General features: G+C 38.4%; 1 protein-coding gene across 1 annotated transcript in view; it reads left to right on the forward strand.

Annotated features, from left to right (window-relative positions):
* The window catches only part of LOC132396041 (eukaryotic translation initiation factor 3 subunit E-A), a 165102-nt gene that overhangs the window by 124285 nt on the left and 17608 nt on the right, over positions 1-23209 (forward strand). The window contains exon 11 of the mRNA XM_059973374.1: positions 18601-18703. Coding sequence (XP_059829357.1) covers positions 18601-18703 — 103 coding nt within the window. The remainder of the gene's footprint in view (positions 1-18600; positions 18704-23209) is intronic.

The following is a 23209-nucleotide window of genomic DNA, read 5'->3' on the forward strand; positions in this document are numbered from 1 at the left end:
TAATAATTGTAGCTTTCATTGGGGCACAGCCTTTCTCACTTTATCCTTTAAATTTGTTCCGATCATTGACCGACTGTAGGGGTCCCAGAACAGATCCCTGAAGCACGCCACTGATGACCGACCTCCATGCAGAATATGACCCAACTACAACCACTCTTTGCCTTCTGTGGGCAAGCCAGTTCTGGATCCACAAAGCAATTTCCCCTTGGATCCTATGACTCCTTACTTTCTCAATAAGCCTTGCATGAGGTACCTATTCTAATGCCTTGCTGAAATCCATATACACTACATCTACTGCTCTCTCTTGATTAGTGTGTTTTGTCACATCCGCAGAATTTTTTTCTGTTAATCAGTGTCACAAAAGTCAAATAAAATCCACTGTGATCTAGTGCTGTAAAACAATGAAACATGAGAACTTCCGAGGGGTGAGGGAATAGTTTTTATGGCTAAGAATATGAAATCTGTTGCAACATGATGATATGAAAGATAACGTAACGGAAAATTGAACCTAAGGATGTTGGTGTGTAGGCTTAAGACAGTAAAAACCTCCTCACCCACCTTTTCAATATATGATAATTAATTTTTGATTGGCGGCTGAAATCCTGAAAAGAACAAAGAAAATCTTTATGTCAATTATATAGAATTGAATGTGGTTTGTTTTAAATAAAAGTGTGGAATCTTCTCAATTTTTTAATGGTGAATAATACAAGAAATTTACTAGAATTTTATTTTTGTTGAAGTGTCTTTAAAAGCCACTCAGTGTGCGTGTGTATCTATTTGAATAAAATAACTTATTTTCCCTTGGAGCTGACAAAAGAGGTGTAGCCATTACAGCAGAATTGTGACTTGTTTGTAATATTTGGTATAATAGTTGCTTGTTTGGCACTGTTTGATACCGCAGAATACACGTACTATTTCAACATATTGAGAGCAATTGTTTAACTAATGATTAACATGCATTTGGCTAATGAGACAAGACCTGTTGGCCCCTTGTTAACTAGTGTTCTGGGGGGTTGCATTGGGAAGGAGAATAGTTTTCAGTATCAAGAAATCTGTTAACTAAAAATAAGCTCAAAGCATGCATAATAAAAATATCGCACCACGCATATGGCAGTGGTGAAAATGACAATTATTATTTATGGTGATTAATTTGTTTAGGAAGCAGAAGATAGCACAGATCTCACGGCCTTTGGAAAAATCTCTCAAAAGTTATTGTAGAAACATAGAAAACATACAGCACAATACAGGTCCTTTGGCCCACAAAGCTGTGCCAAACATGTCCCCACCTTAGAACTATCTAGGCTTTACCCATGGCCCTCTACTTTTCTAAGCTCCATGTAGCAATCCAGCAGTCTCTTACAAACCCCATTTCCAATAAAGTTGGGATATTTTCCAAAATGCAATAAAAACAAAAATTTGTGATATGTTAATTCACATGAACCTTTACTTAACTGACAAAAGTACAGAGAAAAGATTTTCAATAGTTTACTGACCAACTTAATTGTATTTTGTAAATATACACAAATTTAGAATTTGATGGCTGCAACACATTCAACAAAAGTTGGGTCAAAGTTAAAATAAGATTGAAAAATGCACAGAATATTCAAGTAACACCAGTTTGGAAGAGTCTACATTAAGCAGGCTAATTGGTAGCAGGTGAGGTATCATGACTGGGTATAAAAGTAGCATCCATCAAAGGCTCAGTCTTTGCAAGCAAGGATGGGTCATGGCTCACCCGTTTGTGCCAAAATTCGTGAGAAAATTGTTAGTTCAAAAGGAAAATTTCTCAACGCAAAATTGCAGAGAATTTAGGTCTTTCAACATCTACAGTACATAATATTGTGAAAAGATTCAGAGAATTCAGACATCACTGCGTAAAGGGCAAGGTCGGAAACCACTGTTGAATGCGCATGATCTTCGAGCCCTCAGGCGACACTGCCTAAGAAACCGTCATGCTACTGTGACAATTATAACCACCTGGGCTTGGGAGTACTTCGGAAAAACATTGTCACTTAACACAGTCCATCGCTGCATCCAGAAATGCAACTTGAAACTGTATTATGCAAGGAGGAAGCTATACATCAATGCCGGCGAGTTCTCTGGGCCTGAGCTCATCTCAGATGGACTGAAAAACTGTGGAACTGTGTGCTGTGGTCAGCTGAGTCCACATTTCAGCTAGTTTTCGGAAAAAACAGGTGTCGAGTTCTCCATGCCAAAGATGAAAACAACCATCCTGATTGTTATCAGCAAAAGGTGCAAAAGCCAACATCTGTGATGGTATGGGGGTGCATCTGTGAACACAGCATGGGTGAGTTGCATGTATGTGAAGGTACCATTGACTCTGAGGTGAATATTAGGATTTTAGAGAGACATATGTTGCCATCAAGGTGACGTCTCTTCCTGGGACGTCCATGCTTATTTCAGCAGGACAATGCCAGACCACATTCTGCACGGGCTACAACAGCGTGGCTTTGTAGACACAGAGTGCATATGCTTGACTGGCCTGCTGCCAGTCCAGATCTATCTCCTATTGAAAATGTATGGCGCATCATGAAGAGGAGAATCAGACAACGGAGACCACGGACCATTGAGCAGCTGAAGTCTTATATCAAGCAAGAATGGACAAAATTTCCAATTGCAAATCTACTACAATTAGTATCCTCAGTTCCAAAACGATTAAACAGTGTTATTAAAAGGAAAGGTGATGTAACACAATGGTAAACATGCCTCTGTCCCAACTTTTGTTGAGTGTGTTGCAGCCATCAAATTCTAAATTTGTGTATATTTACAAAATACAATTAAGTTGGTCAGTAAAACTATTGAAAATATTTTCTTTGTACTTTTGTCAGTTAAATAAAGGTTCACGTGAATTAACATCACAGATTTTTGTTTTTATTGCATTTTGGAAAATATCCCAACTTTTCTGGAAATGGGGTTTGTAAAAGACCCTATCGTTTCTGCTTCCACCGCTGTCACCGGCAGCTCATTCCACACACTCACCACTCTCTGCGTTTTAAAAAAAACACATCCCTGACATCTCCTCTGTACCTACTTCCAAACACCTTAAAACTGTGCCCTCTAATGCTAACCATTTCAGCCCTGGGAAAAAGTCTCTGGCTATCCACACAATCAATGCCTCTCATCATCTTATCCATCTCTATCAGGTCATCTCTCATCCCCCGTTGCTCCAAGGAGAAATGGCCAAGTTCACTCAATTGTTTTTATATTTTACTTTTTAAAAATTCATAAAACCATTAAATGCCTAACAGAGCAGCTCATGTATTTAAATTTCTCTGAGGAGAGCAGGGCCCCACAGTGTCAGTGTCTATTTGTTTCAATTCTACTGCTTATTAGTAATGGTTTTTGAAGCTTGTATGTTTATATAAGTTACTAGACATTTGTGAGAAACACTTCTACAAGTAATGGCTCTTTAGTCAGTCACACATGTATTTTGTAGGCTAAGGGAGCAGTAAAATATTGGATTAAAATTCCTAAAGAAATTCTTTAGTTCTTGGAGGATTCAGCTGGGTGTCAGTCTGTTTCCCAAGTTAATGGATTAGGTGAGAAGTTCCCCAACATGTATGAATTAACCAATCTTGCCATATTTGGCATAGATATTTCTTTTGAAAAATAATCTGATGCTTTATTGCCAAAATCTTTGCAATTAAAGCCAGCTGAGTAGTTTCTTTTTGCAGAAGTTTGTCTTTTCCAAATGATGTGGAATATTCCAGCTCCAGCTTTGTTGAATATGGATTCTTGTCTTTTGCTTATGTCTGTCTGAAAGATGGAGCTGTGATTATAGAATATCATATCACGCAAAACAGCAGAGCTGAGCCTGAACCACTCACTTCTTGGGGGTCATTAAATTTAATTCTTCTGTATAACTAGCTCGTGTGGTTTTGCCATCTCTTGCACTGATTTCACAACCTGGCTTGAAACCAAGTTCCAACCTACATTTCCCATCCCTCTCTTAGCCCACTTCTGATTCGGATTTATATTTACTTATCATATGTACATCAAAATATATAGTGAAGTGTCATTTCCATTAACCTACACAGCCAAAGACGTGCTGGGGACAGCCTGCAAGTGTTGCCACACATTCCAGCACCAACGTAGCATGGCCGGAATGCTTGGCAGTGCAACACAGAACACAACAGAGCAGAACATGCGCTAAGCACAACAGGAAAACAAGCCCAGTTCTTTCCTCCCTCCCAATGCACATTGCCAGCTACATTACGTTAACGTCAATATGTGATTGTGAAAGTTTGTAGGTTGAAGAGAAAACAGCAACTTCATGGTTCAAGTCAGAAATATACTTAATTGGAAGTGTGTTTTGGGGTTACCTTAATGCTATATCTCATTTGTACAGGATACTGCATATGACACATGCACACTGGATGTAATGTGGCATTGCTCATGCCTAGCCTGGAGCACAGACATAATACTCATTTGCTCACCTGGCTAATCTAAGGCCCTTGTAAGTTCTCCTTATGAGAATCCAAGCTGTTAATAACTGAAAGCAATTAAAGGCTAGTAAATTACCCATAAATTGTAGATTCATTGTCAGAATCTGACTTAGTAGTTATACACCTGTGTAAAAATGCATGCAGACTGAGATTGTTTTGCTTGTATATGTATGTATCCTCAGTAAATCTTGAGATTATACTCACAAGAAGAGGGTCTTTGTGAGTGAGGGAAACACTTGCTTGAGACCTCTGTTTGAATTGACTCATGAAAAACGATTGAAATTGACTGTTTTCTTGTCCAATGCAAATAGATGTAGCACTAAGCATTTACACCTGCCTCTACAACTTCCCTTCACCAACTTTCAGGATCCCGAACAGAACTTCAAGATGAGGCAGTCCTTCACTTGTGAGTCCATCAGGTCACTTATTGCATCTGGTATTCCTAGTGTGGTCTCATTTATATTAATGAGTGCTTCGTTGAGTATCTCCACTCCATCTGCTGTAATGGTGATGATCGCTCTGTAGCTAGCCATTTTAATTCTATTTACCATTTCTATGACGACGTGTCTGTTCACAAAGTTGAAGCCAGGTGCAGATGAGAGGAATATTACCTCATATTCTACCTTGCTGTTGTCCAACCTGATGTTACGAATATTGATTTCTTCAGCGTACCACTCACTTCTGACCCTGCCCTTTCGTTTACCCTTATTCAACCATTCTTTATTACTCCTCCGCTTTCTCGAACTGCCCATCACCTACTCATTGCACCCTCTAATTCCCTTTCTTGCTTCCTTCCCATATTCCATAATCTATTCTTATCCTATCAGATTCCATTTTGTTCCCTTACATTATTTTCCATTCTCTCCCCCTCTTCTACCTGCCTGTCTTTTCCTTCTCGTCATGATTCACTTATCACCTGCTAGCTCTGGCTCTACCTCCACCCCACCTTTATATACTGGCTAACTCCCCTCTTCCCAGTCCTGCACACAGGTCAGTCTACAAAATGTTGACTGTCCATTTCCCTAAATAAATCCTACCTGACTAGTTGAATTCTTCCAGCATTTTTGTGTGTTGCTCGACTTACATCATCTGCAGTCTATCTTGTACCTCCATTGCAAATAGATAATATCAGCTACAGAAATTTCTGAAACTGTTTAATATAAGGCATTTTGGTGCCAAAATGTAAATAAAGCTTGTACATGGAACTACTGTGTATCTTTCTATTACCAACCGTCTGCAATAGTAGTATACTGCAAGTAGTGATTTTTTTTTACCAAGCAGTCACATGGAGGTGAATGACCTTTCTTTGAACTAGAAGAAATGCCATTTTACACCACCTGCTTTGAGGTATTCTACAAAGACCAAAAGGGTACCATTAGTCACTTTTTCCCTCAAGAGCTGAGCAGTGAAATGCCTAACATTAAATTTCAGTGTCACATAATTGCATGTCTCTGATATTAATGCATACTTGTGCATCTGTCCATCAGCCATTGACTGGGTGGGATGAGCTGAATGTTGTCAATCTAATAGCATTAGTATATTGGATGGAGCATATCATGCAGCACCTTGGCAATTTTGACAGCTGGCCTTAAGTAATCCTGCCCTAATGGTAGATAAATGCTGCTGAACTGTAAATCGCAAGTTAAAATTTACCATAAGAGTGCAAAGTTATAAAATACCAAATCAAGGCAAAGGCTGAACAGAACAGTCACATGCAACAGAGTTTTGACAGTTGTCTAAGAATCTACCAGTTAGGGGTCAGTACTGGCAAACACCAATATGGCTTCTGTTGTTGTTCATAAAAGTCTTCACTGAGGGATGTTAACTGTTCCAGCTATTTTAGGCATTTACATTTTTTTCAGGATTATTCTCCAGGCAATTATGATCTTAATCGGTAGACACAAGAGATGCTGCAACACACACCAAGTGGTTTCGTGTGTGATTAGCTGTCTGAGATCTGTGATCTGTCTTAGGTCTGGGATTCTCTCGAATTGGTGAGTTGTTTATTGTTTCAAGACACCATAGAAGTGACTGCTGTGTCCTTGGAAATCGGCTGCAGTGACATTGTTTAGAATAAAGTGTTTCTTTCTAGAGTCTGGTGTGAGTGATGTAGACAGAGAAAACTTTTAAGGAACACACACAAAATGCTGGTGGAACACAGCAGGCCAGGCAGCATCTATAAGGAGAAGCACTGTCAAAGTTTCGGGCCAAGACCCTTTGTCAGGACTTCGTGTTTAAACTTTTAAGAATGTGTTTAAAGCCACCTTGGGAAATTTGCCACATCCTCAACAACTCATGGGAACCCAAACACCTCTAAATCTTATCAGTGAGGATCCAAGAAGGTTGAGGATATTCAGCATTTCCCACAAGAGAGCACTCAAAGGGCAAGCACAAATAAAGGAAGGAACATACACCCAGCCAAAGATCCTACCCAGCCTATTGGCAAAGTCTGCTGATTTCCAGAACCCACATGAAGCACACTATCTCTCACCCTGAAAAGATGATTTGAGCATCATCATGTCTTGACACCACAGATTTGGCCTGAAGCCAGATACTGACGTGGTTTGCCAATTTTACTATTGGGTTTGGAGGATCTTACAGAGTGACTGTTGGTGGATCTTGTCAGGAGTGCCTATTGTAAATTGGTCTCCATAAATAAAGTGGTAGTAACCCACACGACTAATGAAGTAGTGCATAATCCAACCAGTCTTTAGATAAGTTTCATAGCTGATTTGTTTATATCCCACTCCCTTGCCAAGCTTTGTGGAGTGCGGGTGCCCCTGAGTTTTACCAAAAGCACGTTATGTAGGATAAGTAGTGCTGAGTTAGTATTCAAATCTGACAATAACAAAAGGGATTCTTTATAGTTAATCAGAAGATATAGTATTGCTATAAATTTAACATACCCTCTCAAGAATTATCATGTGCTTCTGAAATGAAGTTTTAAAAATTTCTCATTTAAAATCTGCCTGTGACACTGCCAATTTATGACCAGAGGCTGAATGTACAGTGTGACAAGTTGATACAACAATATTAGCATTGAGAGAATTGAGACAGAGATGTGATCAAAAATCTTTTGGGAGACACTGAGTTACATACACTTATTAATAAAGTACATCAATAAATCATGTAATCTCTAGAAATCCTTAATTTCCTAATTACTATTGAAATTATTCCATCTGGACAACGAAGTCAGTTCTTTCATCTTTGTGGTCAGTTTTCTTGTGATTAATGCAGATATACGCACAAGAACTTTGGTCTGATCTAGCTGCATTCTGTGAAAATATGATTCTGCTTCTGATACTATTATTCAAGTGGATTAAGACATGATGTCAGTATTATAACTAGAGTGGGCAAAAGTGCAAATTTTTAAATACTTTTTTTTAAATAAAAAGGACTGCAGAAAAGTTATCCAAATCTGAATTCATTTTAGCTTTAATTTGGTATTGCTTCGATTTGCAGACAAAAATTAAAATTACTGACATTTTGATTTAAAATAGTTCGTGAAAGATACAAAAAATGCACTGAAGCATACAAATTTTAAGGGAAGTGATGGTGTTTCTATTATATGGTCATGTTATCTTATTGTTAATTATTTTTGGTGTTCTGCACCAGATTATCAGGGAGCTACCATTGATAAGGTAATAAGTTAATTGACTGGTTCTCCTGTTTCATATTAGCTTAACACAAGAAAATAAATCACTTCCAAGAAACCACTGATATAATTTTCTCTTTAATGAGGTTCTGTAAGCACAGGTTTGCACATCTGTAGTTCATTCTTGCAGAGTAAAACCTGGCCTTAAACAGAAACACCTGACATCTGAAATATTAACAGGTTTCTCAAAATTCAGGATTGATGGTAGCTTGTTGATCAATTGGTACTGCTTTTCAATTAATAATCAGTGTCCTGTTTTTTTAATTGAACTGCCACAAAACCATGTTAATTATTGGAGCATTACTTTCCCCATCCTGGGACATTTGGATGTTTACTTCGCACAATACACAAATTTTATAGTCAGGAAGGGAAGCTTGATGATGGCATGTTTCACAAACCTCAATGAAGTAAATTGCTTTTATCTACATTAATTGATTATTGCTTTGCAAAAACTTATTCTTTCACAGACTATCAGATAAATACAGGCTTTTGTGCAAAAGGTATTCTTTGCATATTGCAGCACCTTTTAGTTACAAGTGGGGCTAAGTGACAAATATGCATTTGCAGTATGATGTTGTTTGTGAGTAATTAAGTAACTTTCTGTTGTGGAGACCTGGCACATTTTGGAAATGAGCTGAGCCTGATCTGTTCCTGGATATCACAACATCACAAGGCAAAGGAGCAGAAGTCGGCCATTTGGCCCATCGAGCTGCTCCACCATGAGTTAAACTGTTCTCCCGTTTAGTTCCAATTTCCGCCTTTTTTCCCATATCCCTTGATACCCTGACTAATTAGATACCTGTCAATCTCCTCCTTGAAAACCCTCAATGATTGGGCCGCCACAGCTGTATGTGGCAACGAATTCCATAAATCCATGACCCTCTGGCTAAAAAAATTTCTCCTCATCTGTGTTTTAAATGGGTACCCTCCAATCCTAAGACTGTGACCTCTTGTCCTGGACTCACCCACTGAGGGAAACAGCTTTTCCACATCTACTCTGTCCTCATTCCAAGTCATAACCACTGCAGCATAACCCTTGTTCTGAAATCATGCACTCTGTTTCTGGACTCATAAGCTGGGGCAACATTTTCTCTGAATTCACTATGTCAAGCCTTGTAGAGTTTTGTAAGTTTCCATAGGTTGCCTCTCACTCCTCTAAACTTGAGTGTAAGCAGTCTAGCCTATTCAATCTCTCCTCATGCCGAAAGGCATTTCACAGAGCCAAATCACTCTGACAAAAAACTACACAGACCTAAGGATTGGAAATGAAATTTGATCATGGAAAGAAGCTTTCAAGAGAAGTTGTTTGGGTAGTTAACATCATTATTCCTTTCATTATATTGTTTATTTATGTCATACAAGTCGTTGGAACTCAGCAGGTCAGGCAGAATTTTTGGAGCTGAATAAACCATCAACATTTTGGGCCAAGACCCTTCTTCAGGACTGGAAAGGAAGGGGGGGGGGGGGGGGGAAGATGCCAGAATAAAAAAGTGAGAGGAGGGGTAGGAGGACTATCTTGAATGTGATAGGTGAAGCCAAGTAGGTGACAAAGATAAAATGTTGGAGAAGAAGGAATCTGATAAGAGAGGGGTCCATGGGAGAAAGGGAAGAAGGAGGGGCAGAGCAGGGATTAGAAGAAGAGGCTGGATGGGAAATTACCATAAGGAGAAATCAATGTTCATGCCATCATGTTGAAGGCTACCTAGACAGCATATGAGGTGTTCCTCCTCCACCCTGAGAGTGGCCTCATCATGGCAAAAGAATGTTCCACACTAGTTGTTTGTCTTGCAGTTAACTTGAGAAAGGGGCAGCACAGTTTGCACAAACAATTAGTCACATGCTTCAAATAAGAAAGTAATTGTTTTAAAATGTGACTTTTAAGGACAAATAGAATTGCTAAGCTGCTGAGTGCTTGCCAGTAGCTAACGGACTCAAGAGCTGCTATGTGATAGCACTAATATGCTCAATTACAATCAAAGTTGGTCTTTTCTAGCAAGCATTATAATCAGATTAATTTCCTTTTAAATCATTGAGCTGCTGCTTGAAGTGAACTTATTGTTAGAGTTTGCAGCTAAGCCATACATAGACTTGTATGGCAAGTGTTCAACACTGGAGGAAGTAAAGATGGAATCCCACAAATATTTTTATTGTGAAATACAAAAGAAATGGCCATTGTGCTTTGAGGCTAGATGCTAGCATTTACTCTAGCTATGGATCACTCAGCATTATTCACAGAAGCAAATTTCATTCCATGATATCAGAAGCCTCAAGCTCTGCAATGAAGTTTGGACAGCTAAGAAATGTGTTCGCCAAAAAACTGAGCTGAACCTGTTGGACACTGAAATCTGTCTCTCTGCTGTTATTTTTAAATGCAGATATCTTGTTTCCTTAATGATCAGAGGATTTTTTGGGGGAGATGGGCACAGATGAATATGAAGGGCCAACTGAATACTCAATAAGCTTTTGTTAAAATGTTCATTGAAAGCCAGTGATGTTAAGTTGAGAAATAATTTTCAGTTTCATCTCCCATTTTGGAAGAACTCAGCTGAGACCATCCTTGTTAAAGAAACTATTTGAATGAATTTTACCTCTTGTTGGCTGATGTTGAAATGCCAGTGCTTTTGCAAGCGTTTCATGGCTGAAGAATTTGCAGTTGAACAAAAGATTCATTAACAAAAGTGTTGCAGAAAATTTACCTCCAAAACTGTTGATGGACCTTGATTTATTCGGAGCTCTGGCTGACTTGGCTCTCCTGTTTTTTTTTGTTGGACTTTTAAGCTGGTGTTTTCTGCAGGTATTGGTATTCTGCTTTAAAGCCAACTCCCAGAATGAGGGAAACCAGTGTACAGCTGAGGGGAGATTCAGCTGTTGTATCATTGGACACTGAATCATTGCTGAAGAATGGACATCTGTGAAAAACTTCCTTGTCAAATTGAGATTCATTACATAGGATGTCTGGAATATCATAAACTAGCGTTTGGAATTTTTTGTCCATATCTCAGTTCATTGCACCTTACTGTAACATTTGGGGACAGAGGGAGGGATTGGTATGTTATATGTGCTTTTCCTTTTGAATCTTTGGGAAGCCATGTTAAAAGCTATGTAGTATCACTTCATTTTGTTCTATCAAATTATTTAAAATATTTGCAACTGTTGGTCATGAATATCCTTGTTTATCATTTCCATCATTTGTGTACTGTGTAATCTGAACCTGGATTAGCCATGTAAGTAAAGTTACCAGTAGCAGTTTGAATATTGTTCAACATGATCTATTAGTTGTATGGTTAATTGGGAGCTGCATAAAGAGGATTAAGGTAATACTTGAGGATAACTTGTATCTGGTACATTAAGTAGGTGTGCCATAGTAGAAGTAACTCAACAAATCATTGCAGGAATTTTAGACTCGACTATGAGTTATCTAACATCATCAGACTTGAGTCTTTAATCTGTGCAGATACTACACTCTAGTGCTGAAAACAGTGCTGCGTTATAAAAGATATGAGAGAGTAGTTCGAGGTCCTGGCTGTCAAATGCAAAAGATCCCTTTGCATTATTTGAAGAAATGTAGGAGTGGTCTTTGTTTTTGATCACAATTTATCAACCAAACAGAAGAGAGCAGAGATTTCAATGTCAGACTTTTCTACACGTGAACTTGTAAGTAGATACACTTGGGGTATTCACTACTTGCTGTATCATATTAGTGAAGTGAAAGAGCATTTGTTAATGTTTGGCACTGTCTGTAAAAGTTGTCTGGTAATCAGTATGGTGAGTTAGTCAACCATTGACGTGCCCATATTACAGATTACTGTTAATCAGATCCTATCTAGTGGAAATGTATTTAAGGTAGTTTCTATCAATGCATGTATTGGCTAAAACTTGTTGCAGTCACCTCATTTAGTTGATGTTTCTCCAATGCAGCACTGCTGTAGGCGATTCTACTACTGGATTATGCCTCCAGATTTATTCCATATTTACAAAGGAAGCAAAATTTTATTTAGGAAATAAACAACCATTTTTCACGCTTCGTTTTATGGACCTTCATGTGTCTAACCAGTGAGTTAACACAAGAAGGCTATTTCCATGCCCTGTTATTTTGGTTTTTGAACCAGCTGGCTTGTGTGCAGGTTTTTACTACCTTCAATGTCTGTTCTGCCTCTATTCTGCTTCTGTTCTGCTTCAACATCCTTTCCTTCTCCCCAATGTGTAGCAATGCTACTTAAATTGAAGAACTCATTGTGAAGTTTTGTTGATAAAGCCCTGAGTTATTCTAATAAATTATGCCAGGGAAAATAAAGCTTAATAATGTATTCTAAAGATATTCCATATTCCAAGAGGATAACAGATTTCACTATTTTTACTGGAATACAATGGCTTTTAGCTGAGAGCTTTTTTGTGTTGTGCAGATGGCTCTTGTACTTTTTATATCACAAGGATACCGACACTGCTTTTGATTTGTGCAGAGCCTGTGTATAATTCACGAGCAAGCTCTTGCCAGTTAAGTTTTATAACATTCCCAAAAACATGGTCAAATCTAGCACGCTCCTTAAAGAAAATTACTGCTATTTTGCAACTGTTGAAATATTTTATGGGAAACAAGGCTGAAATATTTCTCTAACAACTTGTTCATTCATTCTCTTAGCCGATGCTTTGTAAGGAGGCACTATGCCTTAATGTCCTCAGCATGTCCTAGAGTGCTTTGCAGCCAGGTTAATTCATGGTGTGGTATCATCATCACTGTTAGAGCAAATTGGTGAAATAAGTGAGCCTGAAAGAGGTTAAACAGAAAAAGACTTGAAGCTTTGATATTCAGGTTTGATAAGTTGGGCTTAGATTATTCGAATCTGCATAGTGCGTCTGTAGTCTAAAATGGCCTACTTTTATCCATTATCGGTAGACCACGGGGCATGCATTATGCTTCAGCAAAAGTAGAACTAAATTTTAAGGAATTCTTCCTCTTGTATGGGTATGTTTGGAGCAGATTCTGTCCTGTAAAGTTGGGTGAATTAAGTGAATCTTTGCATGTTCATTGTTATCCTTAGGTTGGAGAGTTTTCCTTTGTTTTATTTCTATCCCTTATTGCCATTGAGATTTGATTCGATGGTGGTATTGGGTATATGTGTATACATGCTCATGTCCATGTACTACATGGATGATTATACCAATAAGTGTATTCTTGTGGGCTTGTATTTCAAAATAAGAAAATAATTAACTTATTTGTGAGTGCTGTTAGGTGAGGGACGAACAGGGGGAGTACCCTAGTTAGTGTTCCTGCAAATATGCTATTATTTTCAAAAGTGGGGCCTATCATAGAGGTTTGTTCATATATAATTGTGGGAGCAGCCCTGGTGTGAGTGGACAGAGTTAGATTGGGGAACTGTGGCTTTGGTGAGAAGAGTTGAGATTTCTATCAAGTTTCTACTTCTTACTTTAATACTGTTTACTTAGAAGAGTGCAAATAAATCCCAGAACAGTGGTGTGCTCCTCTTGCAAGATGTAGGAGACCTGGGAGACCCCCAATGATTAATACATCTGTGAGAACTGGAGTTGGATGACATATAGGAACTGTGTGTTTGTCCATTGTCGTCGATGAAGACCTCAACACCATTATGATGGTGTCAAGACTAGCGCTTGATTTGGATTTAAGTGAGGGATTCCCAATTCCCATCTGGATCCAGTGGCAAGTCAAGAGTCGAGACAGCTGGAGATGGGACTAGGCGCAGTGGATGACCAGGACGTCTTCTGTGTCTAGTCGTGCTCTACACGTTCCACGACCCTTACAGAGACCGCCCATTGGACCTTCCATTTTTGAAAGAAAAAAAAGAGGACTATGATCTTGGAGTAGGTTAAAAAATGGACACAGTCAGCACACTACAAAGGTCAAAGGCCTGTACTTTTTTTGTATTCCAAGTGTAGTCTTAAAAAATTCAAATGTTCGTCTTTAAAGCATAAAGACCTTTTATGATTGCCTTTACTGTGTTGAAGACAGTTAATTGTGGAGAGTCTGCTTTTGAAGAAATTTAATTGCAGGAAGTGATGGGAAGCTGCAGAGTTTTTGGCCTGAGGGTTTACTGCATGCTATTTACTGCCAGGTAGACTCAGATTGCTGAGGAAAATGCCAGCAGTTGGTTGAGAGCTGTAGTGTTGATAGATGAGGATTTATGGGGCTCTGAAACTAGCTACAGAGCAGCAGGAAATGTATTGGGTTTATTGAAAAGACACAAGCCATGACATCTATGCTTGAGATTCTTAGTCAAAAGTAGAACATCTTGGATGTTCTCTGTTGAAGGCAGGGAGAATAGTTGAGACAAGTCTGGAATCTGAGCTGAGATCCAGTCTTGACGCTGAGTACTACATACCATGTTTGCAAACCCTCAGAATCTCTTTGAGCTGCCATTTCAGAATTAGTGCTTCAGGTTAACAAAGTACTAATGAGCATTTTGTATATATAATTTTTGTTGTGGTTTCTTGGTGTGCCACTAACATATAGTACAACGGAATTGCATACAGGTGTCCCCAGCTTTATGAATGTTTGCTTTGCGCCACTTCGCTTTTATGAAAGACCTACATTAGTACCTGTTTTCGCTAACCGAAAGAATTCCAAAGAGGATTTTTGCTTTTACGAAAAAAGACGCCTACTTTAAACTTGTGTTTACCCCGAAAAAGACTGCCATGACAGTGAAGCCTTGCGCGGGCAGGTATGTGCGCATGCGGGTACGTGCCGATTTTTTTCTACAAATCGGTTTTGGCTAAATCTTTCCAATTCTGGTTAATGAAACTACACTGTACATACATTATTTCTACTTTATAAAGGCTGTGTATTTATCATATCATTCCTGCCTTTTCTATATGTTAGTGTTATTTTAGGTTTTATGTGCTATTTGGTATGATTTGGTAGGTTGATTTTTGGGTCTGGGAATGCTCAAAAATTTTTCTCATATAAATTAATGGTAATTGCTTCTTCACTTTACGCCATTTCAGCTTACAAAAGGTTTCATAGGAACGCTTTACTTTTGCATAGCGGAGGAAACCTGTAGTTGTGGAGAGATTGCAAACTCCACATCAGACGTCAGGTATTGTGCTGTAAAAATTTGGGCTGGTGGGTTTTGTAACCCTGGTATCCTGTTGCATTGGATGATAAACAGTGCCTTGACCAGGGATTTTGATCTAGTTCATTTTAGAATTTTTATTTGTGAATTACATGCTCATTTTTTCACAGTTGAGCCGAAGAAATGAAAAACTAAAAATGTTAAAACTGCAATGTCAGCAGTTTAAAAGTATTCATCCCCCTTTGTTCAGTACTTAGTTGAACCACCTTTTGCAGCTTTTACAGCCGGTGGTCTTTTTAGTAAGCATGATGCAGCAAGATTTACCCATTCCTCCTTGCAAAATTGCTCAAGCTGTGCCTCATTGGTTGAGGAGTGGCAGGGGACAGCAACCTTGAGCTCTTGCCAGAGTTATTCAATTGGGATAATGTTAGGTCTGACTGGGCCGCTCAAACAATGTTTTTTCCATTTGAAGCCACTCCATGGTTGCTCTGACATGTGCTTTGGGTCATTGTCTTGCTGAAAGGGAAACTTCCTTCCCAGGTTAAGCTTTCTGATAGAGACTAACAGATTTTTATCCAGGATCTTTCTGTGTTTAGCAGCATTCATCTTCCCATCAATCCTGACCAGATTTCCATTCCCTGCAGCTTGATGCTACCCCTACCACACTTTACAATAGAGACGGTTGATGTACAGTATTAGATTTATGCCACATGTATCGCTTAGTGTTAAGGCCAAAATGTTCCATTTTAATCTCATCTTTCTTCCACATAGAGAAGTATAGCACAGGAACAGTCCCTTGAGCTTATCTAATCCATGCTGTGCCATTTAATCTGCCTACTCCCGTTGACCAGAGTTCTCCATACCCTTATCATCCATGTACCATCTTTATGTTATCTTCTGAGTGACACTTTGCAAAATGTTTTATGGGCAAGAATATGCTTTTTGTTTAGCCAGAGCTACTACTTTGCCACTCTTCCATAAGAGCCCTTTTTGTGCAAGGCCTTAGAGATTAGCGAACCATGAACATCTTCAGTTGCAGCCTCTGACTTCTGCAGCACACTCAGAGTGACTGTTGGAATCACAGTAGCCTCTCTTCTCTGTACCATTCTTCTCTGGCGACTCAAGTTTAGAGGGGCAGCCTAACCTATGCAGTGGCTGTGTTTTCATACTCTTTCCACATTTTCAGCATGAACTACACTGAACTCCTAAGTATGTTCAGTGCCTTTGAGATGGTCTTGTAGTCTTTCCCCAAAATCACCCTTCTCTTTTATCATTTCCCTGACTTGTCTTCAATGCTCTTTTATCTTCATTTTGGCTAGGTCTCTTGAAAATCTACCATACTTGGATCTTACAGAAAGAGGGTTATTTATTCTTATGAATTAATAGAAAATAGGTGATTCTCCAATTTTCTACATCAACACATTGGGTGAGTTGATAAGATAATACACAGTATTGAACCTGAGGAAAGTTAGCATAGTAATTGCAAAGGGAACAAATACTGTTACTGCCTCACAATTTTGGTTAATAATTTTTTAGTAGATTTTTGACAGGTTGTGAAATTTTTTTGGTTTGACATGATGCATAATGTTTAGTAGATTAGCTCAAAAATCTTATTTCAGTATATTTTAGATTTAGAAAATGAGACAATAAAATGCTAAAGTGGTTGTAGGGGCTGAATACTTTTTCAAGGCACTATGCAATAACGAGCAAACACTCAGGGCTTCATCAAAATGATAAAAAGCCTCAAGTACATTCCCCCTTTCTTCAACTTTCCCAGTGCAATTTGAAATAATTTACTAACACTTGATATATAATGTATGACTCCAACAGCTGTTGTAGTTTTGGTCTGCTTCAAGTAAAAATCCTCCCAGTCTTACAGTCTCATATCAATAGAATAGGCCATTCTATTCTATCTAAAAGCTCTTTGTTTCAGTACTGAAGCTGAAGTTTTATTATTAATGTGGATTTTGACATTATTGACATGGATTTTGAATTAGAAATGGCATGGAGTTCAGCAGCAGGAAAGTGAAAGGAAATTTGTGATGCAATATAGTTTCTCCAGAGTTCTGTGGGGAGTTTTGGGCATTGCTGGTAAGGTTAAAATCATAAAGGAATTAACGACTATGTTCATCTGCACAGGAAATTGATTGTAAAGATTTTCTAGGACTACACTCACAGAAGATCAAAATGGTAAAAGAGATTCATTCAACACCTTTCCCAGCATCAAAGTCTCAAAGCTATGAAATAGGAAGTGTATCAACCAACTATGTTGCTACCACAAATACTGGTTAATCTATTTACATCAAGCTCTTCTCTCTTGAAAGCAGTTCCATGAAATTTTATAACAGGCAAGACCTCCTGCTTAAGGTTTAGAACTGAATTCTTGGTTTTGAACTTGCCAACTTAGGACTGAATGCTATCCAGAGAACAAAAAGAAAAGATTTAAGGAACACGGATAGCTTAGGCAACTACGAATTTTGGTGGAGGTACTAGAGTAGGTTTCTGGGGAAATTGGTGACACTGGCATTATCACTGTATGGAAAACATTAACACTGTCCAGTAGTGTAAGACTGTAGAATGATCTTGGATTCACCACATAGGCACACAAATCCACTTCCATTCTTGATGAACTACTGTCCCAAGTGCCTTCAGTTGCATCCTCTATTCTCATTTGCCGATCGTCTGACCCACAGTTGGGTAATGTGAAGCAAGTAATAATTTTCTCACGTGGTTTGTTATTTTGGCCAGACCTAAGCTGTTTACTGTGATTGTATTAAGTCAATGTTGACACATTGATATCTGAAAATCTTCCGCTGTTTATTAGGATTGTTCTGAGGAGTGATGTTGACCCTACTGACAAGCACTATGCTACCTTCCCTACCACCTTCACTGTATCCATGTGACAAATGTCTGTCTATTCCATTCAGACCCAGTTCATATTTATTTGTACACACTGATAAAATTATTTCCTTCCACCTGTCATTGCCTCCTTTCCTTTAAAATTGCTGTAATTTTTCAACTGTTTCCAACTTCCTTTAAACAAAATATCTCTGGTCCTGATGTGCTGGTAAATAATTTAGATTACGTATGGTTTGGATAACCTAGTCAAATGATACATTGCTGTTACAAAAGTGCTGATCTGCTAGTAAAATTGTAGTTAAATATTGATTAGGAACTTTCTTTCTTTTAAACCTGCAGTTACAAATTATGTAGTAAATCACAATTTTGGTTTTTGTTTCTGCTATAGTTAACAGTTGATGCAACCAGATTTAAAGCCTATTCATTGCTGTGCTGTAGATTCTATCCTTCCTACTGCTAAAGGCTGGTCACTTTACCACATCTGAAGACAATTTATAAGACTCTTGCAGCTTGTTCAGAGATGTAAATGATCAAATTGCCTTGTTGTAAAGACTTTCCTTTCTCCTTGTTTCAGCATGCTTGCAGAGAAACTGAATATGACTCCTGAAGAAGCAGAGCGATGGATTGTCAACTTGATTCGAAATGCCAGGCTAGATGCAAAAATAGATTCCAAACTGGTAAGAGGGTTTCTGAAAATGTTGTTTTGTTCATTTGCTTCAAAAGCAAATCAATTCAAGTGGATTTTGTGTCTTATTGTGAAACAAGGAGGTGGGGGGGGGGGAATTCAGTGGTTAGTATCAAGTTGTCCCCTTTTCAAAGTATATAACAGAAGTGTGCAATATCTAGACGGCCTCATTGTTCTATGGAAGCATATCGCGTTTTGTATAGTTTTTGATCAATTTTATGTAACCTTTTTACTGAAAGAAAAGTTGGGCAAGCTGTTTATGGAATAGCCAACTTAAAGATTAGCTTTATCTGTCATGTGTACTCCAAAACAACCGCAAGTGCCTTTGGAATGTGAGAGGAAAATGGAGCGCCCAGAAGAGACCCATGGGAAGAACGTACTAAGTCCTCATAAACAACAGCAGGAATTGAACCCCAATCTTACAGCTGGTGCTGCAAAGTGTTACACCAACTGCTACACTAACGTACTTGCACTACTGTGCTGCCCATTACACTGCTGTGCACTCTTTATGCTATCGGGCTGCCCTACCTACTTAAACTTGCAACTACCTTATGAAAAAACTTGTGGCGAAAAATTCTTTACTTTCCAATAAACCAGCTGTCTGCAGGCTTTCCATTTACAGTGACTCCTCACAGAAAGCAGGCCATTCTCCTTTCACTGTTCAGACAATCATGGTTAGTTATCCCTAATCACACATCTTTATATGATCTCTAAATGCTTTCTATTTCTACAAACACAATGTGGTTGCATTTTTTGTGTTTTTAATTGATACTGTTTTTGGTTCAGCTGCTTCTTCAGGCCTTATAAGGAGTTTAACTTCATAACTCATGTAACAAATATAAAATATAAATATAAAATATACTTGAAATGTTAATTGCAGTGCCACCAAGTTAACTTGATGAAAAATAAATTTGCAAGATGTACTAAAAGAAATTTCAGATTTCAGTTCAAGATTTGGAACCTACAAGTTAATGTAATAGACTGACTAAATGTTCGTGGGTTCAATCCATACTGAGCAATTAATCCAAGCCAAGACTTCAGTGCAGTATTGAAAGAATGCTGCATTCCTTCAAGTGCAATTCTTTTAGATGAGCCTGTAAACTAAGACCATCATTCTTGCAGTTGGGTAAACATTTGAGAAGTTGGGAGCTGACTAGATGACCTGGTCAAAATTTACAATTAAACCCCAAAACAATGCCCTTGCCATGTACATTACCATATTTTGCAGGAGCTTGCATGCACCATGTGAGCTGCTGAATTTGCCTATACAGCAATAACAAGAATACTTAAAACTGTGTAGTGTTTTGAGACACTAAGCCATGTGGCATTAAACCAAACCCTAATAAATTCTCTTTCAAGGAATAAGCTTTGATGAGATGGGTTATGGCACATAGTAGACTGAAACTGTTGTCTGTGGATATTCACAGTCAGCCTTTCTACTGTTTCATCTGGCCAACAGAGGAGCATTGTTAACTGCCTGGACACCTAAAGCTAGAGGGTCCATCTCGTGTTAATGGACAGACTGAACAGCACTAAGATTTTTTTAAGATCTGGCATTGATCGATATAAAACCTCATGATGTGGTTCCCTGACTGAACCAAGTAGACCATTGATTTCCTCATTGTCTCCCGACACTAGAAATCAATCAGAACACTAGACTTGAAACGTTGTAATCCAAATAGAAAGACGATCTGTCGTTGAAACATACATACTCACCCTCTCTCCCTTGAGCCTGATGGTTCACACTACTGTCGGAATATTTCAGCCAAGTGTTTTAGCTCACTCATTCCATGGCTTGCTCAATAGCTATGAACAAGTTCATTTTGCTAAAAGTTAGGTAAGATCAGGGAGCATGGTTTGTATATAAATAACATTGTTTTACACTTACAAACCATGAATATTTTATTCCTGTGAGATGTGAGCATCGCTAACAATACCGAACAACATCCATCTCTCATTGTCTTCAAGAAGGTGGGGATGAGTAGCTGCTGTGGACCCTTCCAGTCCATATGTTGAAGATGCATCCACTGTTCCAGGATTTAGGATTAATGATAACCGTTGAAGCCATGTAGAGTGGAGTTTTGCAGGAAGTGATAGAAAGAAGAATGAGAATTTTTTAATTGGTTCAACGTGTAAATTGATATAGACCTTCACATCATCAAATTAATTGGTAGCTAAAGGATTAACATGACAAAGGGATTCATATTCATGATACCTTGACACTAGTTCCAAGACAGGACCAACAGCACGGATTCAACAGAACTGCATGGGACCTGTGATCAAGCAGAAATTATAGTGCCAATGCCTTGAAATTAGCAGCAAATGTAATGATGGTGAGGGGGTGACTTACAAGATTGCACTAATTGGTGGAGCCTGTAGGCCATCTACTAGTGAAAGGGAGGTAAAGAAAGAAATATAGAAATAAATTTAGGAAATGAATTTAAAAATAGAATAATCACAGGGGATTTCGACCACCCTGATGTTAATTGAACAATAAAGGGGATCAGAGAAAGGAGTCCCTACAAAATATACAAGACTTCTTTCTAAACCAGGCACTGTGGTAGCACAGAGGTTAGCTTGTCCCTATTACAGCTCAGAGTTCAGAATTCAAGTCGTCAAGTCACTTCTTATTGTCATTTCAACTATAACTGCTATGTTCAGTACATAGTGAAAATAAGACAATGTTTTTCAGGACCATGGTGTTACATGACACAGTGCAAAAATTAGACTGAACTACGTAAAAAAACGACACAAAGAGAGAAAAAACAACTACACTAGACTACAGACCTACCAATTCCAGTGCAGTCTGTAACAAGTTTGTACATTCTTCCCATGACTCAGTAGATTCTCTGGGTGTTCTGGTTTCCTCCTACAATCCAAAGACATACTTGGATTGTAATTGGTCAGTTGTAAATGGTCAATTAATTGGTCATCGTAAATTGTCTTGTGATTAGGCTAATGTTATAATAGGTGGGTTGCTGGGCAGTCCAACTCATTGAGGTAGAAGGGCCTATTCCACACTGTATATTAAGTGCAAACTAATAGAATTCAAATTGAGCTAATAACAGAGAATGAGGATAAAATGTATAGGGACAAATCCAGGTATAGGATAAATCATTAGTGACCATAGTGTGATGAAGTAGTGTTTTGAAGTGACAGGAATAATGTAAATACGCCAAGCTAACAGATTGGAGAAGAGCTGTTTTTCAGAAGCTGAGAATGGAACTTGTGCAGATAAAGTAACAAATACCTCCCCTCAGTGACGTAGGACAATGAGAATCAGTTGCAGTTGTGTTCACCGCTGTGCAGATTGATTCCCCAGGAAAGTGCAAAATAAGTACTCCATGAATTAAAAAAGACAAGAGAATAATTGAGGGTAAACAAAGAGCACTAAATAGTACATAAATGAATTGATGTAGGGGTTAGAGGAGGACATTGGCAAACTTGAACAATCAACAAGTAAATAACAAATTACTAATGAAACAATGAAGAGATTAATTTAAAAAGAGTAACATTATCAAGTATCATAAAGTAAAGTAAATGTATTTACTAATACAGGTTGGGTTGATAACACTAGACAACAAAGATTTTGCTTCCTGAATGCATTTGGGTGTATCTTACAGATTTTGGGCTGCTGATCTTGAAAATCACTATCAGGCGTCATTTTTTAAAAAATCGACTCTATTTGTTATTTTAATTCATTATTCGTAAATTAAAATGTTGCCCACAATGTAAGCTGAAAGGTTTTCTATCCTATCCAGGCATGCCTGGGCATGCGTAGGAGGGGAGGTATTAGAAAGGCTATAAAAACAACACACACACACACCATTCTGTTCATTGCATTTACATATATATCGGTTTGCGATCACATTGTTGCCCATGTTCTACGCACATAGCATGTTGTATTGTACTCATTGTAAAGAAGTAATTGTATTTTCGGGAGTATTTGGACCTCTGCTGCATGGCAATAGTCTTCCAGTACCAAAACCACCAGAGATATGAAGTCTAGAGGTGAAGATGCCATGATGCATAAGCCAGGAATGGAAAACAACGCTGAGACACGTACAAGTTTTGAACTTTTATCTGATAACTCAATCTGAGTTAAATGATCTGGTCAGAGACTTTGGGTTGTCAAAAGCAAAAGCAGAATTACTGGGTTCAAGGATGGAATCGTCTTGACACCAGCCACAAAATTTTATGTGAAGAATTTCGATATTTGAGACAGATGTTTCCCAAGATAATTGATGCCAAGATTAAGGAAGGTGTTTTTGTTAGTCCACAAATCAAACAGCTCATCAATGGTGGGCAGTTTGAAGTACTTTAAAGAACTCTGCTCTAAATGAATTGTATTACTGCATATTAAAGTAATCTAGGGGCAAAATGAAGCTGTAGAGTTTACTGGAAAAAGATGTTCTGCTAGATGACTGGCAATGGTAAGAATGGGGATGAAGCAAATCCAGAAAGCAATAGACCAGTCAGCTTAGTATTGATGATGGAT

The sequence above is a fragment of the Hypanus sabinus genome, chromosome 1, assembly GCF_030144855.1.
Source record: "Hypanus sabinus isolate sHypSab1 chromosome 1, sHypSab1.hap1, whole genome shotgun sequence".
NCBI lineage: Eukaryota > Metazoa > Chordata > Chondrichthyes > Myliobatiformes > Dasyatidae > Hypanus > Hypanus sabinus.